Source organism: Perna viridis, chromosome 2 (genome assembly GCF_037379345.1).
Source record: "Perna viridis isolate PV_CMFRI_1.1 ecotype Kerala chromosome 2, ASM3737934v1, whole genome shotgun sequence".
Classification (NCBI taxonomy): Eukaryota; Metazoa; Mollusca; class Bivalvia; order Mytilida; family Mytilidae; genus Perna; species Perna viridis.
In genome coordinates this window covers 30,126,864-30,140,484 of record NC_142446.1, presented here as the reverse complement: position 1 = coordinate 30,140,484, position 13,621 = coordinate 30,126,864, and the positions used below count along the sequence as shown (strand labels likewise).

The window sequence follows — 13,621 nt, the reverse complement described above, 5'->3', positions numbered from 1 at the left end:
TTGACAGACACTGATGAAATCATTTGTGTCAATTTAGCAATTTTCATATTTTTTATTCTATTATTGTTTTTGGAACTTTTATACATTTATAATCATAAAGTACTTAAAAACTAATAATTTAATAAAATGAATAAACTCTTTTAGAAGTCTTTCAACAATAATTATGTACCTACATGCACATCTACATATGATGCCCAACCTTCCTGTTAAAATCTATCAAAGTCCCTTGAGTGGTATAAGAGGAGTTACGCATATCAGATTTGAACATGTAAAACCTAAAGATTGGATTATCTCCCTTAAGAGTTCTCTGCAGTAATTATATTCTTCATGCATATTGACTCAAACCTTCCTTAAAAATTTTATGAGATTAGAAGGAGTTACACCTATAATATATGTGTAACAGATAGGTTGATTCCTATATACACCCTAACTTTGCTTGTTTTCCACCAACTGGTACAAACAGACTTTCAATAATTCTACTTCCCCTTTATCTGGAACATTGTCCAAGACTGGTCATAAACCAATAATGGAACACAAATATTATGTTAACTGTACAATGGAAAGCACCCAATGTTTGTATTATAGATATTATAGAATAAACTCAATTACTAGTCAACACATACTTGTATATCTATCACAACACAAATACCTACCAGAGTATTTAGTAAACAGAATGAGTATTGCTAAAGCTGTCCTGTAGAAAACTTTAACACCTTCCAACAAATAGCAGTCAACAATTCGTATCTGAAATAATAACAACTACAAATTATAGATAATCATATTAATAACCAATGTTCTTGTGTTATACATAAAATCCCCATATATTAATTTCTCTATGGTCTAATAATTCAGTTTGTTCGTTTAACTCTCATCTGGGAAAGATAGATTATTTTCCATACACAAACTTGGCATTGTGACGTCATTAACGTTAATGGGTCTGCAATTCAAATACAAAACATATAATAATAAATCAAATAATGTTTTGATGAAGGGACAAATCTTAGTTTTGCCTTGAATCGATTAGAAATCAAATTATAAGGGTCATTTTCTCATTTTGATCAAGTTATGCTCACATAACCAACTTTGCTACAGTTGACACTTGTTCATAAACTTCAGTTAATGAAACGTAAACTGCCCCAAAGTTGGTTATTTTGCTTAACCTGGTCAAAACTTAAAAACACTCCATAAATTCTTGCATCCTACATCAACATAAAAACAACAAAAAATCTTAACATTATGACGTTTTATTATAACTTGAGTACTCTAAAAGTCAGATTGCAGTCTTCTTTGAATGGAAGGTCTTTATATTTTACAATTAATTGTTAATAGTAAATTTTGCTGTTATCAAATAAGTAAAAAGTGGTTTATATATAAATCCTTTTAAAACTATTTAAAAGTAATAATTTCTACGCAAATTATTAGTTTTAAATCCTTTTAAAACTAATAATTTCTATGCAAATACAATACTCTCAGTGGAACTTATGAAAGGCTTAGAATCAGAGTATATCCATGTTTATTTTACAATATCAAAAGAACACTTGAAGCTTTTTATTAAAGGAGTACAAATCAATCAACTTAACAAGAAAATTCCAGACCATTTTTCTTTCTGTTGAGAGAGAACAACATAAACCTAGACAAATACCTCCAGGTCTGTAATATGCACGTATGTAAACAACACCAAATGTTTTAGGGCTAAAATATCTAGTTATGATAACATGTATTCAGTATGTGGGTCATGATGAACAATACTGCCAAAACATGTTTTTGATGTACAAAATATTAAGATCTCAAAGTTAAATAGCAATACTGTGGGCAAGCTCACAAAGAGAATAAATACACCTGCTTATAATGTATCTAAATAATGTTAAAACCTTAATTTGGAAAATTTCTATTGCAGGCATCAAATAATAATTGTCATCCTTTTTACACATCTACTGGTACATTTAATGCCAAATCTTGCTACAAAAATTTCAATGAACATAATCAAGCTGCTTTGAAGGAGTTATGCTTTTTTTTATTTCACTGAACACATAAAAGACCTCAGTTTAATATCTTCCTTTGCAAGTGCAAGAAAATGTACATGTATTTCTTCATTCACATTTACTAGTACATTTCACGCCTAACCTTACTATAAAAGTTTATTAAAAACCCATTGAGCAGTTTACACATACAGCAATTGTGAAAAAATGGATGGACAGACAGAGAAACAGACAGAGTGATTCTGAAATTTCCCCAAATTTTGTTTGCAAAGAGGGGGAGTATAAATGTTAACACAAGAGTTTTTAAAGTCTATATTACCATTATTGCTTAATATACATTGTATTATGTAACTTACTAAATAATGGTATGGTAAATCTGAAAACAGCCACCATAACCATGAGTCATAAACACCATCAAGTTCTTTGGAATTGCAATTTCTGAGTAAATAAACATAAGCTTGTTTCTGAAAAAAAAAAAGGTTGAATAACAAATTTAGTGCAAACAACAATAATAAGGTCAGTGAAAATATCAAGCTAATACTTTTCACAAAAGGATAATTTTTTTGGGCTGGTACTGTGGACTACAGTATAGCAGGAAATTTTCCTTATATTCCCCAGGATTGGAGAATCACAACAGTAAAAAGCTCACCAAATTCAAGTGCAGACATTTCACAGTTAACTCTCATAAACTGTATCTATGAAGGTAAAAAAGACTGCTAAAATTTAATACCCCTATTCATAATGCAAATCAAGAAACTTGAATCCCACACAAAATGAAGTATTATGCTTGCTCTTATTATTTTTAAAAAAATTTCAGTGATATAAAATTTGACAGTACAAATGTACATATTTCTATTATTGAGACTATAATGCAATGATCATGATTGTTTTTTTTTCACAATAATAAAAAAGAAACTGTAATTTTCTGACTTTACAGTACAACCAGCAATTTCTATGCATCAATGGAAAGATTTAACAAGCTTGAATTAGAGACGTACATGTAGGTTGAATATAGTACAATTTGCTTCTAAACAGTCAAGTAATGAGAAAAGAAAAGAAAAAAAAAAAAGAAACCTTTTGGTTGTCACAATACAACTATAATGTTCAATAACTTATCAGTATTACTTACAGCAAACTTTTTGGTGAGGTCTCGCAATACCCGTTTAGAAGCCTCATGTGCAACTTTGGTCTGAACAATAAATGTTTCTTTGGCGGTTAGTAGTCCATATACACAGTTATAAGCATCTGAAGCCTCCATGTAGTGTAAAAATAGACTGAGTAAAGGATAAAGTAATGGACTGTGAGTAATATCAGGATTTGTATGCTGTAGGATGGCTAAAATTTTGTGTAACTGCTGTACACCTTCCTCACATAGGTGATAACTTAACAAATTGTCAAAGTCAACGAATGATGGGAGGTGAACATCTTTTATCTTCCCTGAAAAGATTGAAATAGTAATAAAAATACATCGATTTAATAAAACTGTGAGCAAAGCTCACTAAAGAATACCTGACAAACACCAACCTAGAAAAAACAGAAGATTTGATGTCTTTCAAGGCATATCTACTAGTACATAAAACTTCTGACTAAATATCAAACGGCTGTGATAAGTTGCAAAGAAAAATGTCCTCCCCATTGTCCACAAATGACAAAAGTCCATGTCTTGAACCCAAAAAGTCATTCATATGGAGGTGCACAATGGCATATGATGAAGAATGTGTGAAAGTTTCATGGACTTCCATTCAGTGTTGCTGATGGAAACTAGGGACAGATCAATGAACAGAAGTAAAGATGACATGATAGCAATTAACAATGTACCTCCTTTTTTAATGCAGGGATCTAAAATATAATTTACATTAAAATTGCCATAGACAGAAAATAACATGACTTCCACATTAATGCATTTATTCACCATCCCTGCAGCATCAGACAAACATTGTCAGGTGTCTTTATTTAAAAATAAGACTTATACATAGTACAAATGCATCAGTACCAGTATGTTGTGACTGACATTTTTGAAAGTGAAGATAAAGAAAACCATGGTAAAGGTGCACTGACATATTACAAAATACTCTGTCTTGATATAAGAAGATACAAATGTACATTTTTGGTTACTTTAATGTTTATGTAAAACAAGTTAAATTAACAGAGACATGACAACTACTATTATCAAGTATTGTTACAATTAGGTTTTACCGACCAAAAATACAAAATACAGGAGGAAGTTTTAACAACTTTAGTTTTACCAGCTTCCATACATTGATCAATAATAATTGAATTCAGTCTATTTTATTTTTATTTTGGAGTTGGTAAGGATCCTCAATGTTCAAAGACAATGAAACATTATGGTTGCATCAATGTCTGCAATGCTTGTACATGTATTATATCTATACAGGTACTCATTATTATTTCAGACATGTGTACATGTATATGTAAACTTGTTAAATGTGACTAGCATATTTGTTATAATGTCTCAATAATCAATACTGTTTTTCTTTCATAATTTTACAATTGTATCACATTTACAAATAATCATGGGAGCCTTAATGGAGGAACCCACTGAACAACCGTCATAATTGTATTTCTTCTCAGTTCTCTAAATAGTCTTTCATCAACTTATCAAGTTCATGCTTAAATTTTCCTTAAGATGCATTCATTTAAAAAATAAAAAGATTAGAAATGGCACCCAAATTGATTTCAAATGTCTTCACAAAACAAAACATGAGGCAAGTTGACCCAAGGATAGATAGGACCAAACAGCTCTCAGATATATCTTCTATTTCTTTGAAAGCATTTCAATTTAACCTGTTCCATATTATTTTATATTGAAATGTCTGAATTAAGCACAGACACAAATTTCTATTAGATATATTATCCTGATATGTTTCCTCCATTTACAATGAATTTTATGAGAAAATGTTTTGACTTAAATCTTGTGTAAGACATACTACATGTATTTCTCAGATTTTCTCAATTTAAAAAAAATATGTATAATTGTAAATACATTGTATACACTGTACAGTGTTTTTTCTCAATGTACTTAAACATTTAACTACAAAATGGCAACTTACTTTCACCAAGCAGATCAGATTCCAATTCTAAGTAGACGTCTCCTCCAGCTTTATGTAAATGTTTACAGATCTGCATCCATAATGTTTCTCGACAGGGATGGTGTGGTAACCATGTATTGGTCCGCAATGCATGTTTCACCACAGCCAGATCGTTGTTCTTCAGTCCAGTCATTACTGCTCCATAACTATCATAGTCATTCACATTAACGGTTTTGTAATCATCCACGTAAGCCACTAGTTGCGATGATGTCTCCACAAACTTGGAGTATCCATTTCCTTCAGCATTAGACACTACCTCAAACTGAGGGGTTATCACCTCTTCCTCTTCTTTTTCATTTTGTTCCACACTTTCCTGCAAACTTCTGTCAGGACTAGAATCTTTTTGGTCCACAGCATGCATTTTTCTACCCCATTTCACTATTATTTTCTTTTTAATGAGTGTGTTGCAACAGTCTCATGTCCTTCATTACTTATCTATTAAATTTTCCATAGATACCATCTTTTTAGGCCTGAAATAAAAAAAAAATTCAAGTGCAATATAATTATCTCCCTTAAACCTGCACAGTATGACAAAAGTAACTTTACTATAATACATTATGTTATGTATCCAAGTATTGATGTGGTATAAACTTATGTAATTCCAATAAAACCACATAATACATCATTGTTTCCACTTTGATCATGTATCTACAACAGCAGTGTAAACACTTAAACCACATTACAATTCATTTACTTACCCTCCACACAAATCTTAAAATTTGTCACATCAATCGAAAATATAAATTTTACCTTCAATGATTGTAAATCAGATTTATATCATTGTAAAATACAATAAACATAATGTATAAATTAAAACAAATACAACTACAACTTTGGTTAACCACAATTACAAACCAGATCTTCTGACAACTTGTTTCCATAATACTGTGATTGTATTTGAGGTGAAATTGCTTATCCAAACATGCCTTAAACTTGCATATCAGTCAGAAATATTGGATTTGTGGTAACAGCTTTGACTCATCTACTTGATTTCATGGCTACAGTAACAAAACAGCAAGATTTTGCAATTATAGAATGTTTCTATCTTGTTCAGTACTTGTTGAATGGTATTGCTATCTCTGTTCAGGACTAAGTCATTAAAAAGAAACAGCAATTTATTGTCGAAGGTGTCAACTACCAGTATTATCCTGAGTGAAGTTAAACCTAATATGGTGCTACTGATCATATTGAGGTAGCTGTAGGTCATAGGCCTATAGAGGAATTACTGAAACATAGCGTGTGCATGTATGCCAATGCACATATTAATGTACTTCAGTATTGTAAGATAAACTTTTTAAGGGAGTCAAGAATTTACTTAAACAGTTTTCATGTCTAAAATGGTCTTACATTGAATATCCATATTTCTGTTTTAAAAAATGGGTCAAGGACAGAAATGGCTGAATTTCACTACACAGGAAGATGTCTAACAGGCCTGAAATCAGATACCACCGTATGGTACCTGTACCTGATGCTGGATATCAAATATCAGGAGGCTGCAATCAGTAGTTGCTGAAAATAATGTGCTATGAAAGTAATTTCCCTGCACACCTGACCAACATTCACCATACTATAACCTGATATTCATGCATCAATGCATGTAACAACTTTATATTGTAATTAGTCAAACCTGCTTTTTAGCGACTTTCCAAGAGAGAGCCCATGGTATAGTTTGACTGAATCTCACTGACAACAGTATAACTTGCTTATTAACCATCTTGAATCTGTTATGATACTGTAGAACTTTTCTTTGAAAGGTACACACATTTTAATTCCTCCAAAAGTAAAATTTTCATTAAAAATGAGAACTGTTGGTGTCCATGAATTAAAGTACTTTCACAGTATTTGTTTCACAAAGAAAATTGCACACTGTATTCACAAGACAATAACATACTTATTTCTTCACTACATGTACCTTAAAGAATGACATAAGATATGCTAAATTAGTCAAATTTATTCTAGTTGATAAATGACAATGTCATACTTACTGTTATTATTTTCATTTACCACTCTGTTAATGAATGGCCATGAATTATTTCATAATTTTCAAACAAGAAGCTGTGAAATTGGCAGCAAGTTGGGAATTATTAAGTGCAGATCTATAGTTTCATTGAGGGTTCTTATGAAGATACATGTACAGTCCCAATACACATAGAAAAGTGTCTGAAACTAAACAAAAGAATGAACTTTTCGCCATAGATGCTAGTGCAATTTGTGCACTTTGTGCACTTTCCAATATCAGTTTTTTCTTAATTAATGGAAATGGCATTTAAATAAATCTTTAAAACAAACATTTTAGTCTGTCAGAATATATACAAGTTTCAACAGCCTCAAGTCAAATTTTACAACAGTGCAAGTCCATAAAAACACTCAGAATTCAAAAGAATAATTGCACAAACAAAAGTCAGTCCCACAAGTCACAAAAAGCCTTCATTTCTTCATATGAAACAACATCAAAATTTGAAAAGAATCTGCAATATAATTTTCAATTTATTGCATGGACAAAGATCAAAGTCCTTATTTTTACAACAAAAAAGGCTGCTATCTGGAAAAGACAAAAGCCATATTTGTAGAAGTCAAACCTGAGCATCATTTTTACTGCAACAACATACATGTATGCAAATTTGAAAAGAATCTGCCACATCATTCAGTGTTCTAGGATTCCTATTTACCGTTACCTGGGGCAAGTGAAATTTGGGTCAGGAAAAGTTAGGTACTCAGTTACACTTTCCTCTGGCAAGTTGAAAACTTCACATGCTGTAAGGATTTGTTTTGTTAGGAAAGCAGTCAATGACTGTGGGAAAATTGATTTTATATCGATTTTTCCAGAGGAAACCTCAATTTCTAAAAAATCCTAGAACACTGATCATTTTCAAGTTATGGCATGGACAAAGGCCCACCCACAATACATTCTCAAACTAATAAATGATTTTGTTCCCTTTGGAACATCCAGTTAAGAACAATAACACTACGAACTGCACAATTGTATTTCATGTACTATATTTCTTTCAAAATGTCAATGTTCATGATATATAAAATTCCTTTTGCATATGGTGCCACTTTGGATATTTGAAGTGGCAAATTTTCAGTACTTTTTAGTAAAAAATGGATGGGTTGAGGAGAGGCACCACCTGGTGTTGGTAGAGCAAAACATACTAATTATGTTTTAATTAGATTTTCTGTTCACAGTTTTGATACCAAACTTATAAATAATGTCAAAAAGGAGACATACTTAAAAATATTGAGAAAGCAACTAAGCAACTAAGAAATATATGACTTAATTATTTTCACACCAAATGTAAAATCAAGCTGTGATAAGGAAGGTGGAATCCAAAAGAATGGAATGATTGAAGGAAGGACGAAGAAACAGGTGATTCCAATGTACCATCCACTTATTGAGAGGATATAAAAACACTGCTTAGATCAACAAGGTTTATTGATTAATCTACATGCACTGCACATTCAAATTCTTTGATCTTTTGTCCTTGACAAAAGTGGTTAGCATTAATATCATCTAATCATGTTTGTATTAATATATTACAACATTCTAACAGGTCATACTATTCATTTTCTATATAAATACATTAGTTAGAAAAGAAATGTAACAAATTCGATAATATTTATCTGAACTAGAACATTATCTTTTAAGAATTAGAATAACCTAATAAACTTTTAAACCCTGACTGACCATACATAAGAGAATTTAAAGTACTCAGGTGACTCTCCTCCCTGTAAAACGAGGCAGCATAAATTTTACAACTGTCCCAACTGAGGTTACTACCAGTCTCAGTGAGAATCAGGGCATGGACAAATCCATCATTTTGAAAGAGTTATAAATGTACCACCATTAAAATGATTAGAAATTTTCAGAAAGAAGGAGTAAAGATTGAAATTGCCAGAACATTTTGGTAGAATGGGCAATAATTCCATTGAAAAGCACTGAAAATGAACAATGAGTGTAGATAACTATACAAAACAATACAATCTTCCAACATTCAATTGAATTTTTTTTTCACCGATTTCTTCAGTTGTCTTCATGTACATTGTATATCATATCATTAATGTTTAGAATACAGAAAACCTCTTTAAGAGAAATTTATTGTACATTTAGTGGCGTTTTGGCAATCATTGTTGGTTTTCTAACTTGTAGGAGTGTCCTTTGGTATACATTTTATCTAAATCCATTGGGAAACATAGCTGTTTTAGTGCTTACTAAACAAATATTGAAAATATTTCAACCCAAATGTGATTATTAGCAGGTCATATTTCATTTTCAAATTCATTCAAGAGGTTCATGGCAGTCATCTTTGGTATGAATTATATAAGCAAATTATCATATTCTAGCAGAAAATGTACCATTTAAATCAGAATTTTTTACAAAGGTCCATTGAAATATTTAGTACCATTGAAGTGGCTGATTCTCAAAATCTTAATCACAATCATTGTACTGTAAAATCTGTACATATGTGCTGTCTTCAGAAACATAATGTAAATCTCACACATGCTAACAGTACACATGTGCAGTCTGAAATATAGATTCTTTTTCCCTCAATTTTGGAAAAGTTAAAGCAGCTGCACAATAAGCACTTTCTATAAAATTAAGCATTGTACAGCTCAAATCTTTCATAATAACATGAACTTAATTACAGTCCAAATGCAGCTGTTACCAAATGAAATTCAAACATCACCACAAAAGTGCATTGTCTACTAAGAGCCACAATATAAAACTTAACTTACTACCAGAAACCAAACAAGGTTTAAATATCTATAATTACAAATTTACAATGCATGTAGATTTCACATTAACATGAATTATTTATAAAATACCAGATAAGACCTACAACAGATGGCAAAAATACAATGAATTGGTACACTGATTGATTAGACTAAGAAAATGGTACATGTATGAAGATTTTGTATTTGGATATTTATTGGTACTCTTCTTTACACTCACAAATTATTGAGTAATCAATTAAAAACATTGTGTAGTAACATGACAGTTTTCTTACCACTCACAATGCAGATGGAATCCAATTACAACAGTGATTGTAGATTATTCAGTGAAACCCTAGATCAATAAAAATTCCTGTGTGTTCTACTCATCATAATTGCTGATGTCACAAATCAATAACTACTCAACTTCTACATTCATACATTTGTTTTAATATAGCTATACTAAATATTCCATACATTTCAAGAACAAAACTTCGGTCTACATGGCAGCTAAGTTCTTACGGATTCAGCTTTACTAGAAAATTATTTTATTTTAATTATGCTTTTAGTTAATACGATCAACTGAAATTTAGTTTATAAGTATCAAAACAATGAGGTTCTCCAGTTATTTCAAAATGCAAAATAAACAGCATTGAATGAAATGTTTTGCATAGTGCAGATATATAATATTGGATGCTGCACAGTTTGGACAAGAAGTCCTTGTATCCAAGCCTGATACAATAGGTTTCATTATTTAAATTGTGATAAAATTTTAGACAAAACACACATTTCTGACATCAAAGAATGTAACCAGATATGTACATGTAAGCTGAATATAAAACTTTAAAAAAAAATGCTTCAAAGGGCACAGTAGATACAGCAACAGAGGTTGAACCAGTTACCTGAATACTTAAAGCAAGTATGAAGATGTCATTCAAGCTTGTTACAGCTTTAAATTTTGAATATTGACACTGGATAGGAATTTGACTCTGAAATAAAAGTGAACCTTTTGGCCAAATTTCCTCAATGGTTCCAGTCACAACTTCAAGAATCGATCCCAGTGGGTATATCCTTGTGGGACAATTCCAAAGTGACATATTCCCTTATACTCAAGTTATTATTCAGATATAAGGAAAATGCTTGTTTATGGCTCTAATTCCTTCACACTAGTCCTGCTTAACCTGGATTTATCTGAGATTGGCCCTGTTTCCGCTTCATTGGTTCTGGCAGTGTTAATCTTAGTTTAGGAAAGCACAATTTGTTTCCATCTGCAAGCAAGCATGACTGAGCTTTAAAATAAGGTTATCTGATATAGAATTTGTTAAAAAAAAATAATGACTTGAGAGCAGCTGAAAAAAAAAACAGGTCATGAGGTTTCTGCTGCCCAAAAAAGTGAGATTTTTTAGGGAGCAGGGTTCATTTCTTGGCCCCTCGCCAGAGCAGAATTAATCTAATGTGTTTTTTTCGTCTGGAATTTAAATAAAAATGATGATGTCTCTCACCACAATTTCTATTTCGACCCAATGTATTGACTTCTTCTGCTTTTATTGAAAAAAAACTCATTTTTTTTTCCACACGAATCATCCTTTATGAGATTCCTGATCTCCCACTCATGACTGTAAGGAATTTGGCTTCAGTGGCCTTCACAGTGTACAAGATGTTGTATGAATGTGCTTTGGTTCTTGTTTTGCTCTTGTTAAACCCCACATGTACATGGAGCTAAAGAAGGCCATAAATGGACAAAAACGACCATTTTCAAGTGACAGACCCATTTCACTGTGTTGGCCCACCAACCCTCCCATAGAATGAAAGAGGTCAAAAACATTCAAATTTTGTAACCAGACATAGGAAATAACAATTTTGTAACCAGACATAAGAAATAACAATTTATAGATTCTGAATACTTTTAACCACTTTTTAGTCCATTATTCCTAAACGATGAAGGCCATTTTAAACCCTTTGAACAAATTATATTTCTTTCTACTGAGGTATGGAATCTTGTTTTTCAGTTTCATACAGATCCATATACCGTACATTCACTCAAGATTTTGCTCAGAAACAAGAAGTAGATGCTCTAAAGAGCCTTAATCGCTTACTTGGATTGATAAACAACTTTGTATTTTTTTGTAAAAGAGGCCATGCTTTTTCTTGGATATCAGTTCCTAATGCTCATACCCAAGGAACAATCATATCAATTTTCATTGAATTCTGTCCAATAGAATCAATGGAGAAGATATATTAAAGTACTTTAAAAATAGCAAAAAATACATCATTCCAATATAGCCTGACAGATTTACACATAATTTAACAACAGATACAAATGTAGATCTTACCATGCCAAACACTTTTACTTCATGTCAGGTTTCTGCTAAACCTAACGGTTTTGGGAGATATATGCAAAAAAATCTGTCTGACCCCTTTGTTCTATTTTTAGTAACAGCGGCCATGTTTTTTCAAGGGATCAAAAATCCCACATCAGTTCTATACAGAAGGCCCAAAGAAGCATTCATACCAAGTTGGATTCTAATTGGTCCAGTACATATAGTGTCAGGGAAGTAGATTTTTGAATGTTGTAACATTTAAACTACATGGAGGAAAAAAATTTTGAAAAAGGGCAATTACTCCAACATGGCTTTGTCAGATTTCAGTGTTCATGGTTCTAACTTTTTTGTTGCCCAGGGCAAGTGAAATTTTGGTGGGGAAGTTGTTTATTATGCTACACTTTTCCTTCGAAAAGTAGAAAGCTAGAATTTTTAAGGGATTTGTTAACTTTAGAAAGCAAACTTCAAGTGTGGGAAAGTTAATCCTTGTTTAGAGTTTTCCTGTGGAAACCTAAAATTTTGAAAAATCTTAGAACACAGACATATCTAACCATGCTGAACACTTTTACTCTATATCAGATATTCCTAAACCAAACAGTTTTGTAGATACCTACATGTACTTGTGTATATGTGAAAAACTACTGTTTGACCCTACTGTTTTATTTTTAGTAAAGGCAGCAATGTCTATGGACAGATCAAATACTCACATCAGTTCTATTCAGTATGCTCTAAGAAACAGTCATACCAAATTAACCAATATCAGTAATTAGCACTAGTCAGTCATCAAATGCAATTCTTTACTTGCCTTGGCTTTGGCGAGTTCACTAGTGGAGGTTACACACACACTGAAGTCTCCTGTGTAGCACATAATTTTGTTTTACATCTCATATTAACAAAGTACATATCAATCTAAACAAATTCAATTTAACTTCCAATCTTAATGTCGTTACACTGGACAGAGAGAAGCACTCCACGGTACCACTAAACCTCCAAATTTTTAAATGGCACATTGTTATGACCCCAACCCGACATATCAGTATCAAAATAAAAGAGGAGCTTAGCAGGGTAAGAGGAAATTCGGACTTTTAAATAGAAGGCTAAGAATGATGGTTCAAGTAGAGCGCAGGGTGTGTGTACACACAAAATAACAAGCCTCCGGGGAACCAATTTCATCGAAGTAAGAGTAATTTGTTGCCATGTTTAAACGAAAATAGTTTTAAACCATTAAGAAAGGAAGGAACATTGAAATTAAATAGTGTATAAAAAAAAATGTATTAAAAAAATTACCAAAACATCTAATTTCGTTTTACCGGAAATCAAAAGTTTCATAGGGTGATGACTAAAAGAAAGCAGTTCGTAATATCATAAGTGTGAATAAAGGAATGATTATTACACTAAAATTATTTCAATCTAATAACTTATCAAGGAATGTTTCTATTTTTTGAACAGATTATACGAAATAATATGGTCTTGGTCACTACAGTTTACAGTTAACAGTTAA

General features: G+C 31.7%; 1 protein-coding gene across 5 annotated transcripts in view; it reads right to left on the bottom strand.

Moving 5' to 3' along the window:
- LOC148624572 (GTPase-activating protein skywalker-like) overlaps positions 1-13,484 on the bottom strand; it is a 25,619-nt gene extending 12,135 nt beyond the window's left edge. For 2 of the 5 annotated variants that reach the window (XM_088567259.1, XM_088567263.1), the window contains exons 1-5: positions 13,408-13,484; positions 5,051-5,559; positions 3,109-3,416; positions 2,336-2,443; positions 654-744 (exon numbers count right to left, since the gene is read on the bottom strand). In XM_088567259.1, the coding sequence (XP_088423385.1) occupies positions 654-744; positions 2,336-2,443; positions 3,109-3,416; positions 5,051-5,450 (907 nt within the window). In that variant the 5' untranslated portion in view covers positions 5,451-5,559; positions 13,408-13,484. Of the gene's footprint in view, positions 1-653; positions 745-2,335; positions 2,444-3,108; positions 3,417-5,050; positions 5,560-5,944; positions 5,972-10,095; positions 10,119-12,827; positions 12,967-13,407 lie in introns of those variants that run through there. The other 3 variants (XM_088567260.1, XM_088567262.1, XM_088567261.1) reach the window with 3 other exon arrangements.
- Positions 13,485-13,621: the final 137 nt, after the last annotated feature.